General features: G+C 41.3%; 1 protein-coding gene across 2 annotated transcripts in view; it reads right to left on the minus strand.

Annotated features, from left to right (window-relative positions):
• negr1 (neuronal growth regulator 1) overlaps positions 1-27,522 on the minus strand; it is a 142,483-nt gene that overhangs the window by 13,636 nt on the left and 101,325 nt on the right. The window contains exon 7 of one of the 2 annotated variants that reach the window (XM_069694676.1): positions 19,526-19,567. The exons of the other annotated variant lie outside the window; for it this stretch is intronic. Within the exon in view, the coding sequence (XP_069550777.1) occupies positions 19,526-19,567 (42 nt within the window). The remainder of the gene's footprint in view (positions 1-19,525; positions 19,568-27,522) is intronic. 2 annotated transcript variants of the gene reach the window in all.

Below are 27,522 nucleotides of genomic sequence, written 5' to 3' on the forward strand. Positions count from 1 at the left end.
CTCTTATTGTCTCTATAATAATCTCCCTTTCGTATTCAGGTCTCTCACTCACGCTCTCTCTAATAATTCCCCATGCCCCCGTTTCTGCCTCACTTTTTAATGCTTATCAGGGTCTTATTTCTGTGCGAGTCCTGCTGCAGGCCCAAGGATTTCGCTGAGTCAGGCGTTGCTTAGCTCCCGTACCCCCATGATGACGGCGACAATCTGGCCAGTTATGAGGAATGTCTTACGACAAACGGCTCCTACTTGCATCTCTATGAGCTGCTCCATCAATACTGCCCGATAACATCTGATCTCCAACCAGGAGGCAACCTTCTCCTCCTGCCCGCTCCGGTGCACCCATCTCCTTCAACTGCATCCTCCTAAAATAGCAACTCCCCGCCGTTATGTATGTGGGATTATGATAAGACAGCTCTCTTTTATCAATTGCCATTATGGCTCTGATAACACAGCAGGGTTGAATGTAGAGGGTTAAGTGCATTTTCTTCTTGATGGATGAAAGATAACTTTATCATTGCAGACTGCCTGGTTATCACAGTTCACCTGGGGCTAGTCAAACCTGACTGGAATTTGCTCCCGCTGAGCATCTCTGCACAAGCACACAGCTACAGACAGAATTTGCTCAGACGGTCATACTGTATGCACAGCGATCCATAGTTTTTGTTCATATTTACCTACCCTGAGCTGTTAATTGATTTCGCTCAGATCAATTCAGTGGTTTACAGAAATTGTTAGACCAAAAAGGGCCAAATCAATTGCCAAGTGATTAGCATGTGCAGTGGATTATTTCTAGCTGAGGCGCTGCATGAGACTCGAGGCTGAGTGGACGACGGGCACAATTCAATGGAGGCACACGCCATATGTTTACGTTAATTATTGCAAGCACAAAGTCTGCTTTAGATGGTGTACGCCCACAGGCTGTGTGAGTGTCATGCATGAAATACTCCTTTTATTACGCCAAGACGGAACCTTAGGCGGTGAATGCAGTCTCTACTCCCTACCTTCTTGCTGAGTGCCTGCGGGAGGTTCAGATAAAAGCTATAGTGTCCTGAAGTGAGCACCATTGATTCAGAGGGGGTTTTATACAGCAGTGCGAGACAGCACAGGCACTGCACACACTATACCAAACTCAGTCTGGTTTCTGTATGCTTCACCACTTCCCTTTCCAATTCACACACTCGGGGATCTGATAAGTGGTTAACATTTAACGGTCTTAAAACTAGATATAAACATTTTAAAAAAAACCTCCCAGCATCTCCTGCCACAGTTTGCAGTAGCCCTCAGGACAATGATACAAAATAAAATAGAGCCCCAATGCTACTTACATGACCCTCTTGACAGTTATAGCTTTGGGAGATTGCAGTCTGGAATGAGAAATAATTTCCTTTACACAAAAACTCAAAAACTAATTGTGAGGCTGTTACTTAATTTTTAATAGCATCCGTCTGTCGTCTTGGAGATGGGCTCCACTAAAATGGCTGAAAACTGACTCACTAATGTTGGCTGCAATTCATGTGGCGATTTGTATTTAAGGCAGAATTTAAGATTGTAGTTGACGTGTCACGGTGATGCTCTACTCATATTTCTGTGTGTTAAGGAAATTCTGTGCATTACAATGAGTAGGCCTTAATGCAGACTATGAAGAACACAGTATATGCTAAGGCTGGGGTGGTCTTCACATAAACCATCAATGGGTTACATTGAAGGAACTTAAAGGTCTATTGTTGTTAATATTAAGAAATATTTTGATCCTTTACATAAGAAAAAGGAGAAATACCACAATGTTTAATCCTCTACTAGAATTACAAAGTGCCATCAAAAAGTTGCTAGACTATTGCTGTTGCGCACAAACAGAACGCAGCACAGTAATGGACATGGAGCAGGGTGACGCGCTAACTTTTATGAGAAAATATTCCAAGTTACATCGCTAAACCTGTCAGTTAAATTTATTGGAGTAAAGAGAATAATATTTCCTCTGAAATGCTGTGGAACAGAAGTCTTTAGTAGCGTAACGTAAATTAGCTCAAAGGTCTAGCAGCGATTGAAATGCTTCATAAAATCAAAAGTAGACAAACTGAGGTGGTCTGAGTTCCTGGGAAGAGCAGCCAAATAAAAACAATGGGTGCATTTGAAGGTTGCACCCAATATGCTGAGTGGATTCCAGGATTTAAAGTACTATTTGGCATTGCTGAGTCGTAGCACTCTTTACAATGACGATAAGTCTGCAACACTCCTGAATGTTTAGGTTGTGTGCATAAAAGGCTGACAAAATCTCCTCACACTGAAACGTGTCAGATCCCCAAAAAGGCCTTAACTCTTATCTTCGCCTCCACATACACCCCCTCTGCTCCAAATCCACTTTAGCCTTTCCTCTGTAGGCTTATCCTCTCTGCCGCACTGACACTATCGATGTGCAACTTTCATGGCTGCATAAATACCAGAACCGATGATGGTGACACATGCTCATTCCCTTTGATGTGGAACTACACTTGGTGACTGTGGCTCCCAAGACAGAGTGTACCACTCTCTCTCTGCCTCTGTGTTCCTGTTTTTCACCTGAGGTCAAGGAATAATGACTGGAATCAGGGAGGGGAATGAGTCTGCATTTACCGACAAATTGACCTGGCGGAAGGACCTCTGGTTCAACTCAGGGGGGTTCCACGAGCAGTAAATATCAATACACATACTGAAACGCCACGCATCTCCATCTGTCGCTGCAAGTCGAGCAGATGGATTCACATTTACATACAGTATTCATCCTCAAGTTGACTCACTGCTCTCGTGACAGCGAATGTGCGTATGGGAAATGTCACTCCAATTATATTGCATTCATACCATTAAAGGTAATTATGGCAGAATGTAAAGGGTCACAAAGTAGCCATATCAAAAAAAGGGCAATGCCATCTGTCAAGATAGAAATTGATCAAAGTTCCAGGAGCAGTTTTAAAATGCAGTTTTATTGATTAATAAGAGCCAGAATCCAATTACAAAGTCCCCCTGGTCACTGATCATTTGTTCCTTTATAATGTGCTTGGAAAAGAGTGAACCAAGATGAATTGAATCTGCACTTTTCCATCAAGACAACTTGCAGTGTTGAAGCACTATTTCTAAGTGAGGTTATCTTATCCAAGCAAAACACAGAGCATGTGAACAATAAATCCATCTCGGGCATAAATACGATAATGTCGCCAAAAAACAACACAACTATCCATACTCATTAAAAACGTTCTTAGCTTTAATTGCAGACCTGCGAAACCCACAGTTCCACCACAGACTGTCAGGTAACAAATCCCAATCAATTCCAACGCGCTGTCCTCGTGTGTTTCTCGACAACTATCTCACTTCAGTCCAACAACAGTCGGCTGGATGTACACGGCATATGAATGGCATTTTTCATTTTGAAAACAGATCTGGTCAAACTGCACCCCCCCACATACAGCATTCCCACTTCTTTTCAGATCTCAGTTCTTTTTAAATGTCACATGTTTTCCACATTATTTGTCCACTCAGTTTATATCGGTGTTATATTGAGGAGGTTCTCCTGTCACAGATTATTCTGGGCTGAGGACTTGCAGGGAGAAATGTAGCCAGAGAACAGACAAGTTTAATATAGTCCTGTTATGAACGTTCTCACAGAATTTCAATTAGTGGCAGACACCATGACCTGCCGCCAGCAATGTTTGTCATTTTAACAGTGAGCGACAGTAAGGGCCCTCTAAAAAGTCAGAGAACATGTCAGCCACTCCAGTGGGTGGTTGGTATACTGCTCTTTGCTAAAAGGAAAAATCGAGTTTAGTGAATCTATATATTTTGCCAATCTGGGTGTGAGAAATCAGAGCCACTTCAAAATATTCCAGCAGTAGTGATCCTTACACTTTAATGGATGATAAACTGACAGACATTATTTGGTAGTTTATCACTTTATCGCTTCTCCACTCAGTTTCTGAATACATTTATGGTTTAGTCTGATTTGTAGCAAAGAAGGGGTTTGCCAGTCATCTCAAAATCCACATCAATCCTCCGAATGTTAACAAACAAAGCAGAAGACGCACTAGTGGCAGATATGTAAATGAACACTCCTGCAAGCAGGGAGCCTTCCTCTGATTCTGGTCTGTGCTCCGATCGCTCACTGTTCTAGTGAAAGGCACATGGGCCTCTTTCCAGTCAATTTCTCCCGTTTCATGTCGGGAGGCAGATCTGTGGCTCGGGGCCCACCGGGAGCCACCCACCATCACTAAGATCTCTGCTTGCTCGATGACATTAGGAATAGCAAATGTAAAGCAAAATGGTCTAATCCGCTCATCTCCTTTCAAATGTGCTCACACAAAAGCGCCTGGGATTCTTCAGTGCTAATTAACACTGTCAGTGGTGATTGGACCCAGACTTGTGAGTAGCTCAGCCCATTGATTGTTTCAAACATGCTATAGTAATACAGCAGGAAGGGGAGACTTGCATAAAAAAGGGCCCGTTTATCACTTCAGAGGCCATTACAACCTTGGTGCTTTGAATCCCGAGATCATTTCGCCAAAGGCATCTCTCAGCATGTTCGCTGACCTCCCTCATCATTAGTGGATGTAAAGAGGGTGGATCCTTGTCAGAATCCTTGAATAACTCATCAGCTGCAAGGCCAGGGGAATACTAAAGGGTTAATGGCTTCTGTTTGGAGCCTTCGAGGCTTTACCCTGAAGCGCTTGCATTTCAATTCCTCTGTTGCATGAGAAGAACTGAGGAGGAGAGTGGGGAGTTGAGATAGCAGTGAGCTGTGCACGATGCATAAAAGTGTTTGTGTGTGCAGAGGGTTTGTTTTTCTGTTTGTGTGACTATGCGCTTGTGCACGAAGAAGTGTATCATTAACTGTCAGCAGCAACCCCCCAGCCATCCACCACTAATGCATCCATCCATACACACACGCCACCATCGAATGGGAACATACTCCGCATTTACAGTAAGTGCTTATACAGTATGTGTGTGTGAGCGTGTTCTGCACTCTTCATTGGCCACTATAAAGAGTGACACCACTCCAACTTGCACAGAGAGGCTTTGGTATTGGCAGAGGGATGGCCGCTCTTTAGAGATGCCGAGAACGCCGAACAGCTTAGAAATCGAGCCGATAGAACTAACCTTATTTAACGACCAGACATCCAAGCCATTTCCCCAAAGAGAATGCCATTTCTGAATGTCATGACCTTTTCTAACCGCGTTTAAAAACCTCCCAGGTCTTCAAGGTGTGGTTTGTCAATAAAAAGAATTTGAAGACTCTCGAGAAGCAGTAAACACGGAGAGAGAGAGAGCGTCGATGCATATGCTCAGCTTTTAATGGCTGGTTTAACGTAGATTCTGTCATCTGTTGTCGGGCTGATCGGGAGGTTTTTCCCTGAGGCTCGTGACAGTGATTGAAGCTGTGTGTGTGTGTGTGTGTGTGTGTGTGTGTGTGTGTGTGTGTGTGTGTGTGTGTGTGTGTGTGTGTGTGTGTGTGTGTGTGTGTGTGGGCGCGCGCGCGTGCGTGTGCGCGGAGACAAGAATGTGTGCCATTTAATGGGTGATAGGAAGTGTGGGCTGATTTTAAAGGTTGAGGAAATTGTTGTGAAGAGCAGCTCTTTTTTTGTCTGGACCTCTCAGAGATAATTGTCTACCAGAGTAAAACAATACTGCAAGCAGAGGGGCCCCACTGAGGACATCAAACTTGACAAAAGAAGTAGAGAAGGAATTAAAGAAAAGATGAGGGGAAGGTGTCTGGGGTGTGATTTGAGAAGACGGTGAACTAAAATCTTTGCTGTGTCATAAGGACAGCGTGTATGGATCCACATAATCGATAACGCAATGTTTTTGAAGGTGAAACAAGTGCATGAAGTCAACAGGTTTCTTTTTTAGAACTCTCTCTCACTCTCTGGACAAAGAAAGGAAAGTGGGAAAATATACTTAAGAACAGCACTAGCGAGCCGCCCTTTCAAATTTCCTCCAGTATGATCGTGCATGCAAAGTAGAGACTCAATACATTTAGAGCGGTTTGTGTCCGGGCTGTTGTGATGAACTGAGGAGCTTGAATTCTGTTGCAGTCAAAACGAAACAAAATGCCATTCAGTAGCCAATATCGTCAAATCTCTCATGAATGACACGCATTTTCATGCAAGTCTTGTAAGACCTAAAGTTAATTTGACGGCGTGAGGTGAGAACACAGCAATTGAACAGAGGAGAACCCCCAGAGTTTTCCAAGTGACCCAAGCTGCAGTGTGGTGCATGGATCAGAGAAAAGTGTATATATATATATATATATATATATGTGTGTGTGTGTGTGTGTGTGTGTGTGTGTGTGTGTGTGTGTGTGTGTGTGTGTGTGTGTGTGTGTGTGTATATATATATATATATATATGTATATATGTGTATATATATATACTTTGGAGTGGCCTAGTCAAAGTCCTGACCTGAATCCTATTGAGATGCTGTGGCATGACCTTAAAAAGGCGGTTCGTGCTGGGAAACCCTCCAATGTGGCTGAATTACAACAACTCTGCAAAGATGAGTGGGACAAAATTCCTCCACAGCTGTAAAAGACGCGTTGCAAGTTATCGCAAACGCTTGATTGCAGTTGTTGCTGCTAAGGGTGGCCCAACCAGTTATTGGGTTTAGGGGGCAAACACTTTTTCACACAGGGCCATGTGGGTTTGGATTTGTTTTCTCCCTTAATAATAAAAACCTTCATTTAAAAACTGCATTTTGTGTTTACTTGTGTTATCTTTGACTAATATTTAAATTTGTTTGATGATCTGAAACATTTAACTGTGACAAACATGCAAAAAAAAAAAAAATAATCAGGAAGGGGGCAAACACTTTTTCACACCACTGTATGGTATATACTGTATATATATATATATTTTATATATATATTGTTCTGTATATTGGGTTGATGTTTAGATTATTTTAATTTATCCCACTGGTGGTTGTATGTGTTATTTCAGTTAGTCGTAGCAGTAGAAGTCTTCTTTTCATTCATTGGCCAATAGGGTCACCTGATGTGGCCAGAGCAATGATTCCAGCAGCAGAGGTGAGGGATCACATGTGAGCAGCTAATCCTCTGCCTTTCTTAAGTTGAGTGCCTTGAGAAGTAATTCTTGTGAGTACCAAAATATCATGTGTGCTGAATTGTACTGCTTATTGAATGTTTACATAGAACTTTAACATAAAGAGGGACGTTTTTATGGAGCCAGTATGTTTAGCATCGAAGTTAAGGTAAAGCATTGTGATGACTCAGCAAAAATGTTAATTATCAAGCCATGCCTTGTTTGTTGAAAAGGAAGGTAATTTAGCACAGTGTTTTATTATGTGTGGTACATCAGAAAAGATATGTCATTTTATTTTGACATACATACTGATTGAGTGATTTATTTTTGTCCATATTTCAGTTTTACAAAAAAGATTGTTGTACACGAGAAGAGGAAAACAAACAGTAAAAGTTCATTCAACTTTACTTCTTCGTCTGACTCTCTATACAACAGTATGTTCGCTATCGGTCGAAGTGTGGTCTGACACCTACTCTGAGGACAGAATATATATATACATTGTTTATTTTCCCAGCTGCATTTGTTTGTATGACTAAGCTTTTATAAACAGAATAGCATTAAAACAAAAAGGTTTAAAACACACTAAAATGTAAGTGTAAGCAGATATACGGACATTTTGAAGCGTGCAATAATATATGTGAATTATACCTTCACTTATGAAGACGCATTTCGTGTCATTACGCCTTTGTTTTGCAATATTTAACTTTTATTATCTATTTATGCCTCTGCCTCCACTTAGAGGTGCCCACAGCAGGATAATGAGTAGACGCACACTTTTGTCTGCTTACAAGTACATTATTATGCTTTTAAAACCCACACACTAAACCATCGAGGTGGTCAATACAGGTATATTATTATTATTATTATTGTTGCATCACAATGTAATTTTATATTGTAACATCAATATATATTATCATACATTTTTCAGAAAATTACACTATGAAACAATTTTAAAGGATAAAATAACCACAAGTGAGCGTTTGGCTCACTGATTAAATACTTGAACTTGGTACTTAATGATTATGATTATAGAATAAACCACTGGTTCAATTAAACTAGAAACATAAAAGAGAAAAGTGCCTTTGAAAAAAACTAAATGTCTGACATTTGACTAGTTTCTCACATCTGAACATCATCAACCTCCCTTTTTAAAATAGCTTTTACAGCAAATAGTTAACGGTATCAATTAGATTATTGCTATTTTTGCAATTATCTTGCATCCAAATGTACACAATTTAGTAAAATATGGTTAATTTACTGTGCAATAGAATACTGTAAATCTCGACATCGTAAATAAGAGCCAGCACGAACACATTCCACCTCCTGAAGTGTCCCTAATCTGGTTTCTGAATTAAAAAGGGGAGAAAAGTATTCAATAACAGATCTAAACAACAGAACAGCAGCCTAAATGCATCTCCATATCATTACGTCTGTATGTTTGATTTACACAAGTGAAACAAATCAGAGAAGAAGAATTTCTATCCAAGTTCGGGAGCCAAGGGTTTAGCAGAGGTTGCTTTTAGAGGCAGTGGGCACAGTATCTGTGCTCCTCAGGCTTCTTCCACTGTCAGCGTCAGTCAGGGTTTGTTTTGAATGGGCAAACTAATTACTGTGTAATTCCCAACACTTATCGTGGAGTGACATATAGGCACCCGTCTCTCCCAAGATTTAAATATATGGGAAGAAGACATGTCATGGGTTGAAAGAATTCCCGAGGTTTATAAAGATAGCTGGCAACAAAGACTCAACCACCCCGGCACAAGACATATGACCACTAATCTGCTGCCAGCCAGCTGTCATATTCTGTGTACACAAACATAAACATACGTCGCTCGCCAAAAGTAGGTTGAAATTTCACTGTACTGTTTAAATGCTTTTCTTTTTAATATAAATATACATGTTATTTATACATTTAAAACATAAATATTTATATGCTGCTTGCATATAAAAAGAATAAAATAAAAGCTAAATACAGTCTCTCTTTTTTTTCTCATTGTCAAACTCAAATGCCTAAGAAAGCCAGAAAGATGTAAAGAAGTAAGAAGGAACTGTCTATACATATACCTACGTACACTGTAAATATTCCTATAATACAGGAAAAGGTTGGAAATGCGATGTACACACTGTTGTTAGGTAGCGTGAAAACAAACAAAAAACGAACACAATATTCATCCACATCCATTTTTCCCAGTCAAACTAACAAAAACTAAATTGTCTGAAAAACGGATGAACGAACAGATTCATTGACTAAATTCATGAACAGGTCTGCTGAGAATTACACAAAACTGTGGCAGAACAGCTGAGACGAACCAAAAAAAACATGCAGGATTGCCTGCACGCGTGTTAGTATCAATGGCTGTGCATGGGGTTGCAATGTTCAAATGCCTGTGTGTTGTTTTGTGCGCTATTGGCGGGAATAAGTTTGTGCTTAATTGGAGGTCAACCGTCAAAATCCCAGAGATGTTTGCCGAATGAGTGTCTTTGCATTACAGTGCAACAACAACATCACAGGGAATACAGAGCAAAGCATGCTGTGGCTAGCACAGGCGGCAGGAATTAGTGAGCAGGAAGAACAGATCGGTGTTTAATCTAAATGTGTATGTGACCTGTTAGATTTTGTGAAGGGAGAGGATCAACTGTAGTAAAACGACTATTGTTTAGAAAAGGCAGAGTTTAGAAATTACAACTATGTGAGGCTGTGAGATAAGCAGGACGATACATCCTGAGCCTGCAGATCTGCAAACATGCGGAGTCCATCTGATGCCGTAACGAAGACTACTGCCTCAACTCCTCACGCCGAAACCTGAGAGTGATGCAGAGAAGAGCTTCCTAACAACTGAGTGAGGCCTGAAGAGTGCATTTACTATATTTCCAAGGGCAACGACAGCATGTCCAAAGCTTCTCTCCATTATTACTGAAAGTGTTCTCTCTTTTACCTCAAAATTACACCCATTTAACTCTGCTGAAGAGTGCTCTCACCAGAGATGAGAGGGAGGGAGGACCTAAAGAACTGCACAGTGTGAACCCACTGCAATCTACAAATTGGCCAAAAAGCCATCTTTTCTGATTTACCGTGGCCTCTACTGTAAGTGTGTGGCTTTCTTCAATCATCCTCCTTAATGCACTAACCATTAGAGTCTGTCCAGACAGAGAATATACCCTGGTGTCTCAATTATAGACCAAGACAAAATCTCTGCAGCAGCCTTTCGTGGCCATAAAAGGAAATGACTATCCATTTTCTGCTCCAGCTCTCACACAGCTCCTGCATAGTCCTGTCTGTTGTTGGGAGCACCAAAACTCATCTTTCCAGCTGAATTGTCTTATTAATCACCCTGACTGCTGTGCTGAGAGTGCCAATTAAAGTTGGAAAAAGATTTAAATTGAGAAAAAAACAAAAAAAACATCTTCCTCGTCAGTGACTTCCCTTGTGGTCCTTTCTCGTGGTCTTTTCTTCTCATTTGCAGAACTTTCAATACAGCAGTACGCACGAAGGTTTGGAAAAAACAGTTGTAAATACAACATCAAAAACGGGGAAGGATGTCACAGACCTGAAAGCGCTACAATGCATAATATGCTTTGATCTCCTGGATACAGCGTGAGATGTGTGCGGTTTGGTGATCCACAAAGTCTGAAAAGTTACACTGGAGAAAAAAATATATAAGTGACAGCGACAGGGATAAAAGCACCGCCTGCAACAAGAACTCAAAACGGAGGTGGGAAGAAACACATAAAAGTGAAAAGCTTTTTTGGGCATGATTTAAAGACCCAAAAAGGCTCTGACGGGTCTCAGTTTTATTATCCACCACTAATATTATCATAACAAATACTGAGAAATATCCATGAAAGTTGAGCAGAGAAAAAAAAGGTCTGTGAAATTGCTTCCTTGTTCTTCTGAAAACAGTTATTACAGTTTCAGTGTGTGCCGCTGTGTTTCTTCTTGTGCGTGGGACTGACTGCGTGACCAGGTTTGCATTTAATGGCCGCCACTCCTGAGGAGATACGAAGTGGGAGAGATAATCAGAGGTAGAGAGGAGAGTGGTGCATGTGGGAGCAAGGGAAGGACTGAGCGGCAAGGAAAGAGGCGGAGACAGAGAGTCAGTGAAGTAAGTGAAATACGAGGAGTCTCTTATGTAAGAGACCGACAAACAGGTGAAAGGCAGCCCTGAAAATGAGTCTTTGCAGGGGGTAGAGAGGAAGAGTGAAGCCTGAGGCTCATGAAATATGGATAATAATCTGTTTATGTACTTAAGGTTGCGGGAAGAAAGGCAAGTGGGCCTTTGTGGGAGTCCAAAATGTCTTCTGAATGCTCTTTGAGAGTCTGGATTCAGAGAAATGTTGAGCTATTCTGTATCATTGTATCAGTGACATCCCCAGGGGAACATTTTCCCAATGTTGAAAAAAAAAACATTGGTACAAAATTATGAACTAAGTGCTCTGGTTCATTCTGTTAAATGCGTTGTAGATGAGAACATAATTAGATGTCTCTGAAAAAATATATTTGTCCAGCTACAATCTTATTTAACATCCAAAGCAAACATTCTATATTTTCAGTGTCTTTGTGCTCTGCCGCCGTTAATTTGGCTCAGTGAGTCAATTCATTTGTGATCAGTTATCACACTGCACTAAAAAAAAAAATAGATCGGGAAATAAAACTAGCTGTAGAACTAGTGGCAGAGAAGCAATCATACGCATTATTGTACATTTTTTCTTCAGTTAAGCACATCCCAAACATGTTACAGTTAAGGTTATGGATAGATCACCACCAATGGGTGACGCCACAACCTCGAAGATGCCCATTTTGTTCTCTTTCGCGACACCTGTGGTGGTAAGCGGTAACTGCAACTGGGCTTTTGGATCTCGCTTCCCAGAAATCCAAACAGTGTCGCCTGTGTGACGTCAGTCAGTTAATGACCGAGTTGCATGTTGCATTAGCTCTGCCTGTCCTCTCTGGCAGAACAGAGAGGACAGGCGTGATGGAAAATGCCTCACTGATTGTGTGCCGCTTGAGATTTTTCCCGGGAATGTTGCCACAGACACCCAGCTTGTTCACTTCATAGTACTGCAAATGCAAGAGCTTTCATGAGTGGGCCACAAACTCAAACACCATTGGTTACAGTTAATGACAAAAAAATAAAATTTTCTTTGCTTTTTACGACATATTTGCTACACTGGCACTGAACGTTGCAAGTAGACGCACATTTTGGGGTGTAACTTGTCCAACACAGATATAATTCCAAGGGATACTGGCCCACTCTCTGTCAATGTATCATCTTGTGTTTTGTGTGTAACAAAAACGGCACAATCAATATTAATTCATGTTTTTCCTCAGCTTATACAAATGTTTCCTTTTATGAAGCAGGTCTGAAGTGTTTCATAATTAATCAACCAAAGCAAATATGGAGAGAGAGACATCACTTTGTTTTAGAGCACTCTTCCCAGCATAGTAAAACACAAAATCAATTTCATTGTCGGTATCTACCACATTTAACTAATCAGCATTGGCACTCAGAATGTGTTTTGGGGCGCTGTAATAAAAAGCCCAGGCAGCCACAGCAAAAGAGAACCTAACCCGTAATGACTAATATCACACAAACAACTGAGTACCAGTCAAACAAAAACAAAAAACACACTTAGTGGCCTGATTAATACTCATTAAAAGGAATTACAGTGAGAAAACAGAAGATCCCCCGGCAATCATGCGTTTTATTCTCATATCAAAGTAATGGCTTTGGTTTCCTGATAACATATGCTCTTACAGGAAGGCCAGGTAAATGTTGTTCGAAAGCATCGGAACTGCTGATCAATAAAGTGAATTCTAGAATCAGTCTTGCTCTTTGATACTTCATGGAATCATTCTATACAGTTGAGGAGTGTCATAAATCTGTCTTACTAAGTTCTGCATATATCCGGGATAATGGAGTGCATTATGTAGATATCACATGCAGTCACTGGAGGCTTTGGTGTTCCTGTTTACTTCGCATTAGATACATAATATTTATTTGAGAGGGATGCAGGGTTTATTTCCTGTGCACACCTGAGGGGCCCGTTTACGGTAACAGGTTTTCGTCTGGGGAAGCTCGCAGGCTTCCAGTCCCCCAGGACAAAACCCATCGTCTATTTACATTGTCCGAGGGATCATGGGGTCAAGTATGATAGATGACATGCCATCTGCTTATCGGGCCCTTGCAGGGGTGATTGGGAAGTTAGCGCTTAGTAAAAATGAAGGTCAGCATATCACCTCAAAACAAGCCATACGGGACAGGAGCTGGGGTGGCAGTGCGCTCAGGGTGTAGACGGGGTTTGCACGGCTCTTGATCTCGCCACCATATAACTGATAAGGCCAGCAGAAAATGCACTGCCGAAAAGGATTATCTGTGGGCAGCTCTGCGTGTCTGACACCAGGCATGCTGGGTAAAGTTGAGGCAGGGCTGTTTACTGTAGTGGCTCCTCGAGCAGTTTAACACACTAGTTTCAACAAGTCCAGTCCTCTAGGATTTATAGCTCCAGTCCACTCGCACAGGACCCCGATCTAGGCTTATCCGGGGGAGACATTCCATCCTACTGAATATTTCATAAGTGCAGTGTATTTATACAGCCGTTAGCTGTGGGTGATTCACAAACTCAGGTAGTCGGCAATCACATTGGAGACTATATTGTAATTGCCACTGGACGGAACTGAACTTCACCACTTGTGGCTGCAAAATTAAATCAACAGTGTACATTTGTGTTGTTGAACTCGGGGGTTTTATCAGCTGTTGTTGTTCGAATGTTTCCTACGCTCAGGAGTCCTCTGCGGGTTAACTTGGGCTGAGGACCTTACCCATCACGTCTATAATACCTACATATGAGCAACAGCAAGAGACACGCAGCATCATGGTGTGTTTTTAGTTTGGTGCCAGCTCAGGACCTATGTTGTGGTGGATTAATAGGGTTTTAAAGGTCGCAGAGGCAGGGAGGTCGCCGAGTCTCTTTCGTGTACGAAGTTGGCACCGAAGTTGGCACCGATGGATGGAGAAAAGGCCTTTTTACTGCAACATGTGTTGTTTATTTACTCTGCTGGAGTGTTAGATTGCTTCTGTGCTAAAGCGACAATGTCTAAGAATACACCATAGGGAAAGTCAACCAAGTTTTATTAGAAAGGAACTATAGAATCAAATGAAGATAGTGTTACATAAGCCATGATGACTAATAACTGACAGTGATTAGTGTGATTGACTTTGTCTGGGGTGAAACAAGGAAAGGCAAATCTAACCAGCTCGTTCAATGACATTCAGGAAATCCAATCTCAATCTCTACATATCATTGTCCTCCTGCACAACGTTGGGAATGATCCTGATGGAAATGAAGGACATGCTGTGGCATCAAAAACCAATTATTGTGTCTCAAAGCCAGAGAAACCTTTACTGTTTTTTCCCTCCAAGACTTCCAGAGCAGCACAGTTAATTCAGGATGACCTAGTATTTAGGTTATCAATAATAATCAGTATTCCAGTCGTCCATGTGGACATGTAGCATATGTCGGAGCATATGTTTCAGAATAGATTGCAAGAATTTAGTATGCTCTGCTGCAGGGCCGAGAGCAGGAACACTCTGCACTGTTAAATCGTTAGTATTTTAGGGGGGAAATACTGTAGGTGATATGTACCTGTACATGCTCTGCTGTTTTCCAGCTATGAGCGTCGACTTCGGCAAGCAAAATAATGTGCAGTGAATCAGTTCAGGCTGTTATTCCATTTCACTATCTGACCTTGTGGCTTGCATGTTAAAATCTGAGTAGAAATTTAACTTTTGTTTGATGTGACCATATTGATAATAGCCCCACTGACAAACAAAGGCTTTACGGTTTCAAACAAAAACAAAGTACAGTTAATCTCAGTCTTGACTACAGCCTTCATCACAAGCCTACAGCTGACAGCAACCAATACTCAGGCTCAGCAGAAATTGAGAGGCTGTTCCCCATTCGCAGAGGAGTGCTTCTATTAAACTGGGGTAACACACAGAAACTTTACTTCAAACTGTTACCCTTTTATCAAAATTAATTCCCCAGGAGGCCAAACATGAAAAAAACAACCATGAAAAAACTCTAAAAGTTACTCAACTTTAATGAACACAGCTATAGATGCATTATGTATGAAGGCAAACGTTAGAAAACGTTGCAAGAGTATTTTGAAAAACAGTCAGATGCAGATTAAATCACCAAAGTAATGCATTACATGGTTTCAAAGACAGACTAACTCTGCTTACGAGCTTCTTCCAGTAATGGTTAGTATAATATTTTCAAAGTGATGGCCATGAGAGAATATTCATTTAGAACTTAGAAGAAAAAATGCCAAGTTGTGTTTTTATTAAGAGGGCCTCAGGCTGTGTAATACAAACAAAATGTCCCTTTGGGTTTAAATTGTACCAACATCAGATAACAAATAAAGAATTGAAAGTAGAAAAAGCAAACTTTGTTTAGAGCCATCTTCCAAAAGAGGACACTACCCCACTTTCAGACATAAATTAGCCAGCTATCCTTTGATTAAAGAAGCTTTCCAGGCTTACTAAAATAATTTGATTAACACAACTCTTTGAGCCTTGGTGAGCTGAATGAGTGACTTTTGTATTTTGGAGGACTTTGGAAGAATACTTAATAAGGTAGATTATCCCTTTGATGTTGCGCCCTGGACCTTGAACAAAGAAAGATATATGACCTACTCTTGCTCTAAATCAATCAGAAAAGGGTCTTCATTAAGCTGGTGAAAGTTTCAATTTCAAAACATCTATAGAACGATAATCTCATCTGATTCTTTGCTATACTCAGATGTGTACATGAAACTTTCAGGGGACCATTCTAGGTTCAAGTTAACATTTCATAAAGGTTGCTCTATCGTGGATCAGGACAGCGTGTTTTATGGCCTACTCCACGATATTACCAAGACACATAAACCTTCATAGACTCATTAAGCTCCTCTTCCTATCTCCTAGAGCTTGATGCTGCCTCGGGGGAGGAGGGGGGTGTCAAACAAATGGTTAAATGCCAGGCTTCCAAGATGCACGACAGCATCAGCACTGCCTCTTCTGTAATTAGGTCTGACTATACCAGCTATCAGGGGGGAATAAAAGAAAATCATGTTATAGGGTCGAGAACGGGAGGAATAATGGGGTGAAACCCTGAAACTGTGCGTGGATCATGTTTACTTAGCTACACTCAAGCTGCCTGAATTTGGTTTATTTGGGAGTTAACATGAGGTGTGAGATTTAGAGAGTTAAACACATTGTGCACAATTAATATAATATTCTTTGAACCAGTAGCACTTGTATATTGTGCCTTGTGAAGACAAGAAATGTGGCTCAGTGCAGTGTTAAAAACCTCGTTTTTCTCACTGTCAAGTGATTTGCGTAAGTAAACAGTGGTGAAAGCCTGTGGGAGCAAATGCTTTTATCACAGATCCACATTTCATTCGGGATGACAGGATGGCACCACGCCAGCTGCTATGGAGTACCGGAGCAGTGCTCTATATTTAGGTAAATGCATATAAATTTGCACGCTAAATATAAAACACGCCTAAGACCTTCATTGTCAACAAAATTGGTATATTACGATTTTCTTGATCTGCTGTGTTAAGTCGCATGTTGCAGTAGGTACAAAAAAAACAAAAAAAAAACAAGACTTGTCAAGTGGCAGCGACAGCTGGTTTCTTATTTTGTCTGACATGTGTGAACATATCTGTGACATTTATTAGAGAAGAAAGGATAAGACAAGAACGGAGATGTTATTTATCCCCGCGGGTTAGATTCAATTGTTGTAGGTCAAAGATATAAAGGAATACAAATAATAAAAAAAAACGATTCAAAAATAAAACGATATGCATTACAACACCAGTTGCATGTAGGATGGCAATTATATGGAAATCAGTTTTTATCTGTTGCTTGCAGTGCAGAATCATTATGTGTCAGAGTAAAGTCCCACAGTGACTTTGTGATTCATTGTTGATACAGTAACATCTTTATCATTTACTCTCTATCAGATATATGCTTGATTTATGATACTGTAAAAATGTCCTTATTGTACAACATAATATAGTATTTTTTGTGGTGTATATACAAATGTGAGGATGCGTTAGATACATAGTTTGGTAGAAATAGAAAATATTTATGAATCGAAAAATAATACATATTAAAAAATTTGCAATACTTTAAAGTTTAAATAAATTCAATAGAAAAATCAGATTTAGATGAAGACGATCGGTACGGCTCTCATGATTGCACAGTTAATATGAAGCCATAACTGGGAGATGGTTACCTTAGTTTAGCATAAAGATAGGAAACAGGTAAACAGTTAGTCTGTCTGTGTTTAAAGCTTACAAAACCTTCCTAGCAGCACCGCATCTAGTCATTTTTACACTTTGATGGTTAAAGAAAAGATACCGCACGTTATTTAATGAGGCTTATGACAGATTCAGACTACACAACACGAAGCACGTAAGATATTTGCACCAAAGATTTACTCAACAATCTCTTGTTTTATCCCGTAGCTACAGTTTTTTTGGGACAAGTGAAAATTTACCACCTTTCAAGCAGCCCCTGGTTTCTATTTATGTCAGTAAGCTTGCCTAGTTAGAAAACTATCTGTGTGGCACACGGCCGTGTCGATTTTTGTCTTTAAAAGATCAGAGAGCACAAGTGCTGAGTCAGACAATCTCATATTTACCATGAAAATAGGATTTAATTAACTCACAAAAGCATTTTGGCCCGATTTTTATTTAGAGTATTGGCAAGCAGCAATACTTTGCCACAGCAAGGCTAGAAATAAAAGCGTAGTGACTGATGTTTCCTATTAACATTGTTTTCTCTTTGTAATTTGATTTTTTTTTTCTTGTCATTTGCGCTTGATCAATGGACTGAGACGTAGACTGGAAGTGCTCTGGGGGAAAAACAATTTTTCCACTTGAGATCTCCTAAATTCTCTTACCTTGCACACTAGAGATTCATTCCTTATTTTGGGACCACATCGTCCCAGATGCATCAACAGGGGAAATAAAAACCTGTTAAAATTAGTTATTAAAATTCTTAATTTGCCTGGATCTATGATAGTTCCCCTTACCAGGCCACTTCGTTAGTGCACAATCAAAACATGAACTTCAAATCCAACTTGGGGCAAAACAAGAACAGTGGCTCACTGGGTGAGTTTATCTCCACAACTGAAACCACCGGTGTTCCTCTGGACCATGAAATTGTCATTTGTTTTCCAAGCGTTACATCAAATGAGAGTTTAGGGCCATGCCAGGACCGTTTGTTGCTGCTGAGCTTATTTTAACTTGTTATCTAACTGAATCTCCATGGATAATTCTATTTGGCTCAGACAGACAGGTAGAGGATGGCGTCTGGATCCACAGAGCTCGACGCAAAGCCACAAAAACGGAGCAAATTCATTACGCAATATGAATCCTCACATGCGTTTCCATACGTGCTGTAAGTGCGGGTGCATGAGAGCACGTTTAAATACTTCGGCGTGTCTACACTGTGCGCACCTGCCGGTGAAAGCTTTTTTGTGTGTGTTTGTGTGTGTGTTTCTGTGCGCATGAACAGCATTAAGCAAAAAAATAATGTAACCAGCATGAGCGATTACATTCTGTGACTTGCTTAAAACCATTAGAGAGGGAGAAAAGACGACCAGGCAGAGGGGATTATTCTGGGCTGGAATGTGGAAGCGGCAGAATACAGCGAGGAGGGGGAACAAGTGCGACATTGACAGTGTAGCAACGACAACAGCGCGAGCAGGAGATCGGGTTAAAAAGGGTGGCGATGCGCCAACCGATTGTTCGAGAAAAGAGGAAAGAAAAGAGAGGAGAGAAGGATAGAGGAAAGCTAAGACAGAGACAGAGAGGGGAGGACTGAAAGGAAGTGAGATTCCATCTTGCAAACAACAAACCGAGGCCCTTTGCCACCAACAGTGTCCTGCCTTTGATGTATACTGTATTTAGCTAGTGCCGAGGAGCAAGAGAGGGAAGGTGAGAAAGCCAGAGAGAGAGGAGAAGAAGAAGAAGAAGAAGAAGAAGAAGAAGAAGAAGAAGAAGAAGAAGAAGAAGAAGAAGAAGAAGAAGAAGCCATCAGCATTATGAAAAGCATCAGACCCAAAGGAATATGGAACAGCCACTTGATGACTCTACTGTTTGCTCCGAATGGGGGTGGTGATGGGGGTTGTAATGAGAGGACGGGGGCAGGGTGTTGTGATGACACAGGCTGCAGGAAGTATATGTAGCCAGACTGTAGAAGCCAACCCAAAGTTACAAAAAAAAAAAAGAAAAAAAAGAAATGCAAATAAAACTAAAATAAAGGCCAAACAGTGAAGCTGTACACCCAGCAGGCATTCCAGCCAGCCAATTCAAATAATTCAAGATGGAGGAGAGGATTTCGGCTCTGGTTAGTATGAGGCAGCGGACCTCTTTGCTGGTTTTGGTGTACAGCATGGTGACATATACTGACCTGGGCTTGAGACAGCACTAGTGGTGGTGGGTTCAATAATTGCTACAGGGGAGGAGAGGGGGGAGGGGGAGGGAAAGAGGACATTCATGTATTATTAACAGAATGGAGACGTAAAAATAAAAAAAGAGAAAAAGCATGCAAGGACAAAAGGACAGGGAATGGAGACAAATCCTCTCCATGCATTAAGGACGGATGTCTCCGTGGCAAGATGCAACCTGCACATGCTCATGAACTACCAGTTTTATCCCCCCCAGTTGCGTCAGATTTGCGTGGGTTACTGTTGAGACCAAAAATGAGTGAAAACCAGGAGCTCGGGCTGCTCCAAAACTCTGTAGGGTTTTTGTGACCAGTTCAAAGACCTTCATCCTTCCTCCTGTTCTGCTAAACAACTGGTCGTCCCTCGATTTGATGATGCTCAATCACAACATGCTCAGGTAGCACCCGAAGTTTAATCTATACGGTGCGAAGTTCTTTAATCTCATCAGTTTAACGTTATTTTCCCCCCTCCACTGATTATGGCACAGTTTTCTATAGTTTGTCCTCCTTTTTAAGGTCGTATGAAACGACTCAAGAATGAGCAAAAAGAAAGAGGAACTTCTCTGCTGTCTTTGATCCCTCTGAGGAGGGAACGCTGAGTCTCGATCTGATTACCTTATGAACTCATTTCAGGCTGAGCCACTGGTGGCATTTGGGAAATGGAATAATGTGACATCCAGAAATGTTCAGTCCAGTATGTCAAACTACTGAGGCTGTATGAGTTCTTTACTTTTCAGTGTAAAATGTCACAACGAGTAGATCTCGTGCTCGGCCACATTTGCGGTAAAAATATTCCTGCAGATTTTGTAGACTCAATCAAGCCCTCGCTAACTACTGTGGTATGAAGAAATTACTGTAAAGTAAACATTACCGTGTATTTGATCTGTAGTTTGTGACTCATAATTATATACATAATGTGTCTCTCTGTTAAACAAGCGCTTGATTTGAGACCAACTTTGGCCAGCTCTGTGCAGTGACTCACTCAGGAGCAGAATCTGAGCTGCGCGGCAGTGCGACGGAGAGAGCTCAGTGATACTTTGGTCGGGCTCACAGGGTTTTCTCCGCTTTGTGTTTTTGGCACATGAATAGTGTGACTTGCACTTGCAGCTCTAAAACTATTTATACTTCCCACAAAACTATAAGCCACCTTCCTCCAAGAGGCTTCCTGGTGGAGGAGGCAGCCATGATTGCACCTCACATATTCCCACCAAAAAAAGAACACTACTTTGTGTTGTTGCGGTGAGCTGCTGTATCTAGGCCATGCCATAGTGCGGAGGCCTACTTAGACTCTCCATTTGAATCCATTTACATGGGAACTCAATATGGCCACTTCAATTGCAGGGCAAGAAGGGGATTCACCCGCACCGTGCTGTCTGTGGTCTCTGTGCCGCTTTTCTGAAGTGCTCTAACAACTGTGTAATGACTGTGTTGCTGTTTAACAGGCCACTGTTATGCCAACAACAATAAAATATTTGCTTTCATTTGATTTCATCATTCTATTTGAAGGGGAAATAGTGTAGGAATCAGTATTCATATGTGAAATGACACGCCTTTTCCCTCGCTGTATTGGTGAGGAAATGGTCGAATTCATCTTTTCTTCCACAAATGTTTCCACTTTAAGTACTCCTGGGGGAGCCGATATGTGAAGACAGTTTCCTTTCAGTTCTGTCTTCAAACAGGCAGCTGGGTGCTATCTGATTAATACTTGAGCATGAATTCACCAGTGAATCATTTCATGAGCTCTCAGACACTCCTCCATTACTGTGGAACATATCTTTTGACATGCAATATCTCCCTCGTAGCTCCACTCTGACTTGGACTCTTTCTCCCATTCAGGAGAGCAACGCATCATTTCACGTGCTGCATATGCCAGTCGGCCTCTTGCGCAGCCTGCTCACTTGCAAGATAAAACACATTAGTTTTCACAGCTATTTCATTTCATGGATTCCTCTTCTCTCTGTTCTTTGTAGACGAGATAATGCAAGAGATTTATCTGACATGACTTACAGGAACCAGGGTTCATGTCGGGTCCTGCTCAGAATTGAGCTCATTACAAGTGTAATAAGGAATTAGTACTAAAACTGAACACATCCATTATAGGTCTACAGGCTTGATTGCCACTCAGATGACTAAAGTCTCGACACTTGTTGGAGTTTCCGCAAACATTAGCTGTGGCTGTAGTGTGAGCTTATTAAAGCAAAGATCTTAAAGTAATACAAAATGTCTTTTAAATTTCTGTTTGGTAAGAGCTTTTGCCAAAATTCAGATTTTTAAAGTGACATTTTAAAGCTAAATATCTCGGCACCCCTTGAATTACTTCTTGAGTCAATAATAGTGATCACAAATCCTATTAAACCCACAAAGATAAGATATGACATTTTTGTGCTTTAGTGCAGTAAAAATCATACTTGGCACCCCTTAAAGGAAACTATAAAGAGACTTGGACTGTAGTCTGAGCCATTGTACGCATCTAATTCAACTTCACTGCTCCATTTGACTGCATTATCGGGTTATTGTTCACGCAGAGACACATTTTTTTTTGTGTGAACTGTAGAGCTATTCTTAAATATTTTTCTCACTTATCCTTCCACGACGATGGAGCAGTCTCTGTTAAAAGCTGTGTTCATTTGCGAGCCAACTAATTAGTTATTCGTCCCTTTGTCATTTCTAATGCTGGGTGCCAGGGTTTGTGTCCTGCTGTGGGCACACACTGGGATCAGTCATCCAGGGATGAACAGTCCCTAGCAGTCCATCTCGCCTCCTATAAGAACCGGCAAAAGTGGGTGGGGTGGGGTGGGGTGTGGGTGAGTATGGAGTATGGGTGGCCTCGGGAGGCACATTGTGCTTCAGCACCAAACATTTCCTCATCGCAGCGCGACTGGAAAATGTTAATGGGTCCTCTGATTGTCGAAATATGGAAATGCAGGAATTCACATGATAGGTAAATGGTGCAACCATGTATTTTCCCTGAAAATCAAGGACGGTATAACCTCACCATTTGAAATTTATTCAGCATATTTTGATAGATGAGTATTTGAAAACACCTGGAAAATATGTCAGCGCAGTTTTTGTTTTAAGCAGACCAAAACAAACAAACAAAAAAACAAAACCAAACATGGATGAATAAAACTTGCCTCATCATGATACACTGCTGACATCAAATCCCCACATACACACATCCAATATTATCCCCCTGCATTTCAAGCTGTTATCACACGCCCACATTTCGGCTTTCACCTTTAGTTCCCATTTTCCGGCATCTCTGCTCCATGACTCTGGTACAATCACACATTGTGGGAGCAAACAATATCATCAACCACGATGGCAGATGAGGAGACATGTCAAAATGACACCTACACATGCAGTGATTGATAAGCGTGACAAATGAACACAGCGTTCATTAACCGACTAGCCAGCAGTGTCTCTCCTGCCTTAGGGAGGATGAACAGTGACAGAGAGCGAGAGAGAGGAGGGCGGGTAGGGGGAATGAAGGCAGAGGTATAGACGGAGAAAATCTCCTCTTGTGCTAAGCTGAGGTGGGCTGGGGGATAAGAGCTTGACCAATTAAGCTGGAGGACTCCTCCAGAAAATTGGAGTGAACAGCCTCAGTCTTTTCATCGAAGCTCACTTCCATCGAGCACATGAAATGGGAAGTTGAAATAGGGATTGCCAGTTTGGTGATTGTCATACCTCTGCTAAAATCATCGTGTGCGAGTATGTGTGTGTGTGTGTGTGTGGTGTCCATAGTGTGTTAATGTGTACGTGCAAGCGGAGACGGTCTGAAACACATCCTGCAACGATGCTTTGATACTTTCAAAAACAATAATCATTTATTCTCTTGTTCAGCGCAAACGCTCCATGAACCTTCATGAACAGTTCAAACGGAGACGCTCGTGTCAAAGTGACTTTTATAGAACACGGTTACACTGTTAGATTTGACTGAAAAGCCTCTTCTGGTTGAAGGACCTCTCAGTGAATGCGAGCAGTGAAGAGGATTATGCTGATGGCGCTGATCTCACTTTGTAAACACACACGTAGTTAAATCAACAATGTAAAATACAATGTAAGGCGGAGGTGTCGGGAGGAGGGGCGGGGGGTGGGGGGTGGGTGAGGTGGACAGAGGGGCAGCAGCTAATGGCGTTAACATGAGGTTGAATGTCAGAGAAGCATTAAAGAGTTATTATATCCACACTGTGCACTTGAATTAATACGATGTTACGACTACTAGCAGCTAACACAGCTGTTGAATAAGCTGTAAAGCATACTGCTGGTGCCAATCAGCCAATACCAGCGTGACTTCAGTTCACTACCTCAGCTGACACTCTGCTTCATTCGTCCATCGAGAGTCAGAGTTTGTCAAAGAAGTGACCAGTTGCAGCAAAAGGTTCGACAGTTCTACAGGTTTGGGGGGCAAAATGGTTTTTCGCAGAGCTCTGGGTGAGTGTGAGCAGGTATGACGAATCTGGTACAATAGATAATCCCGAAAAGAAACAGAAAAAAAAAAAAAATGCAGCAGGACAGTGAGACTATTCTGATGCAAGGAACTGAACTCTCATGTGCCTAACTTATGAAAAGCAGCAATTGATACTGGAAGCGAGAGCACCCTCTCATCTGAGAAATAACTTCATAATATAAATTACTTTCAATACTATCTTGAAACACACAAGCTAAAATATACATAGACTGTGTACAATATCACATGCTTGCACAAAATATGTATATATATTTTTTTTAAGTAGGACAGTCTCGCTAACAGAAAACACCCAAAAGAACTTGAAACCACAAGCAGGAAATAGACAAATTTAACCCAAACAGGAATATTCTAAATATGTCTGGCAGTCGGAAACAAAGCAAGTACTTGCCAGATACGCCACAAAAAAAAAAAAAAAAATCTCAGCTGTTACGTGACCTCATTTTTCTGTGGTAAAATCAGTTCAAATTGATGCACAGATTGCAAATTAATATCCAAGTTTTCTGAGGTATGATAGCAAATTGAGCAGCCAGCAGCACAGCATCGCCTACAAGCATGCAGAAGCCATAAATACGTATTCATGCTTATCATAAACTTAATAGCAACAGCACAGCAATGAAAGTAAACCAAGAAACAGCCACAATCTAGCAGCCACAGCTAGTTTACCAGCATTAGCGAGGAAACACCACCAGGACTGAACTGAATCCGGCTAACCGTGAATGAAGCAGCATAGCAGCAGTTAGCCAGTGTGGGCACGTTGTGACAGCAAACACGGGGAAATAGGCATATATCCCATCAGATAAAACTGTTTCACAGCCACGTCCTGATTAACTATTTATTCCTTAACCGAGTTGTCCAAAATGAGAAACAGGTCAGCCGCTCTGGCAAATTGCAATATGAACATTATTTTAAAATACTCTCACTCACATATTTGTTCATTGACTTGCAAGTATAAGAACAAAGAAATCAGATCGTAAAGTCGATGACCGCAGCCTGACTGCTCTGAGTTTGGAAAACTGATAACACAGACTGACAGAAAAATGAGACAAAAATACAAAATTATTTAACAAAAATAACAATAACACTGTAGTTGTCTCCGAAAGTTGATAGCTCATTCGGTGTGATTACTTTTCTATTATGTGCGCTTTGAGGTTCAATTTGATCCAGAGCGATGTAGAAAATACAGTGAATCACTGAGAAAAAGGCTGCATGTTATGATTGAGTTTGACAATGAATCTCAGTGCAAACTACACCTGTGGAAGCTCTGCTCCAGTTGTAATCAATGAAATACAAATAGTCCACAAGAAAACAAAGAATATCAAGTTATTTCTGATCATCCCGGTGCTTCATTCATGCCTGTTATCCAGTTCAATTCATTACGCTTTTGTAACTTAACAATTGTTTAGCGCTGCAGACAATTGTGACAAGTGTTTTTCCACTTTATTATTTGTTCATTCATTGATGACACTGGGTATTGTGTTATTTAAAAAGTATGAAAAGACTTGCTCATATCACACTCGCGCGCTTGCAGAGTACTGCAACGAGTAATGACAAAGAGGCTGTATGTTTTCTTTCTGCTCCAAAGAACCCAGTTAGTGTTTTCACCACAGCTTTTAACACACAGCTTAAAGTGGTACTTAGCTGAAAGAGATCACAATCCCTGACTAATGGTTTACCAGCACAACTGGCACAATACAGCAGACAGTGGGGACATGGGTGTTCAATTCATTTCAAAAATACAGAAATTAGTCAGAACGTATCATGTCAACAGCGACACTAAGCCAGAATGCTACTTCTGTGTTTCATCCATATTTGATCTGAAACAGAAACCAAACTAGCTCTCTTCCAGTGACTGCTCTGAATTGAAGGCAAATGTATTTACTTTCGCTGTGAGTATGGTCTGTGCAGAGTCACAGTTCATCTCATCAGCGGTAATGGCAAGCCTTTTCCTGGACTGATTTAAAGTGACTTTGTTAGGTTCAGACAAAAAGGATTTACACCGCTAAAGGATAAGGACCTTTCAACTTGAGAGTCTTGACAAAAAACTAGTGAAACATGCATTGTATTTTGCTTTGTATTTGATCTTCTTTCTCCCTGGTGCCTTTTTAAAAAAAATCGGCATAACCCTTACTTGACTTTATCAGTTCACGCCCTGCTTCTGAACCGCAAAGTGTAATGGGAACAACAGAAACTAATGTACATGTACATAAATGCTCCGTTCCCTCATCACAAACCACCCGCACTGTGTTGCTACTTAAAATTCACCTCAATGTATGATGCTCTATCAAATATGCATGCCCCTTTCCCCCTTCACATCTTGCTCATCAATAGCTATCGACTGGGTCTAAAATAGCAATCCAAAGTCACCCACGGTGAAATCTAACCTCTGGGTTTGGTTATTTGCGTCAGTGTAGCGGCGAGGTGCGCTGCAGCGACTGCTTGCCATTTCTCATTAAGAGCGACAGCAGAATTGGCCTCTCTTCCATTAGTGGAGATCATGAGAGAGAGAAAGGGAGGGGCAAGGCAGTCTGTGCATGCGAGAGAAAGAGAATGATTGAGAGGAAGAATGAGCGACAAGGGGAGAGAAAGGAGGGGAAAAAAAGATTGAGAGAGTAAGAGAACGAGATAAGAGAATCAGACAGACAAAGAGATAAAGGGAAGGAATGGAAGGGAGTGAGAAGTTGGGGGTGGCAGCTCAGGAAGCTGCCTCCTCTGTCTATTCTGAGGGTTTCTTTGCTGCTTTGCCTTTGAGGCCTCCTAGTGTCACATTAAGATCATCCATTTGAGAATCTGAGACGAGCCTTTGATGTTCTTTGTGCATACACAAACAGGAGAGTGGAGTACTCCTTTGACAATTGCCAACTCTACAGAAATATCTTTTTGTATTCAGAATCTCTGGCCTGCTAGGGACAATGTTATCATCAGAGAGTGCCGCGCAAACTAGTGAATAATTTAATTCACCTGTTCATATTTTATCAGTGAATACATTAAATTGAATGTTTTCACCCATCCTCACTCTAAAACACTGAGCGTTATGTTCCCTAGCCCTTTGACATCACTGCTTCCCCCCACCCACCCACCCCGGCTGTTTGGCAGGTACAGCAGGGGGACAAACAAACTAAAAGCCTCCACTCCCCAGAAAAGTACAATGTTGGATTCAGAACAAGTGGAGTGCTCGTGAACAAGTTCGTGGAAGTATGTAGACATACTTCATGAAAGAAGTGTCTTGTTCTGTCAGTGGTTGAGAGCCTCTCCCCATAGAGGTTTAAAAATGTGTATGTCCAGTGAGTGGAGTCATCAAACCACTCTGGAATTGCTGTAAAGCCGAGTATAGAGGATTTATTTTCTGGAAATATCAGAAAATTATGATATAACCCAGTGCACCACAGAAGAGATATGCCTTGCATTACTTGGTCATTAACCAGCTGACAGACCTTGGCTGTTAAACACTACAGTGGCAAAAAGCCTTGGGGCATTTTTAAGGCACTTT

This window comes from Brachyistius frenatus, unplaced genomic scaffold (genome assembly GCF_029030835.1).
Source record: "Brachyistius frenatus isolate BFR_SWC_R1_liver_20210118 unplaced genomic scaffold, ASM2903083v1 Contig_18, whole genome shotgun sequence".
Lineage (NCBI taxonomy): Eukaryota > Metazoa > Chordata > Actinopteri > Embiotocidae > Brachyistius > Brachyistius frenatus.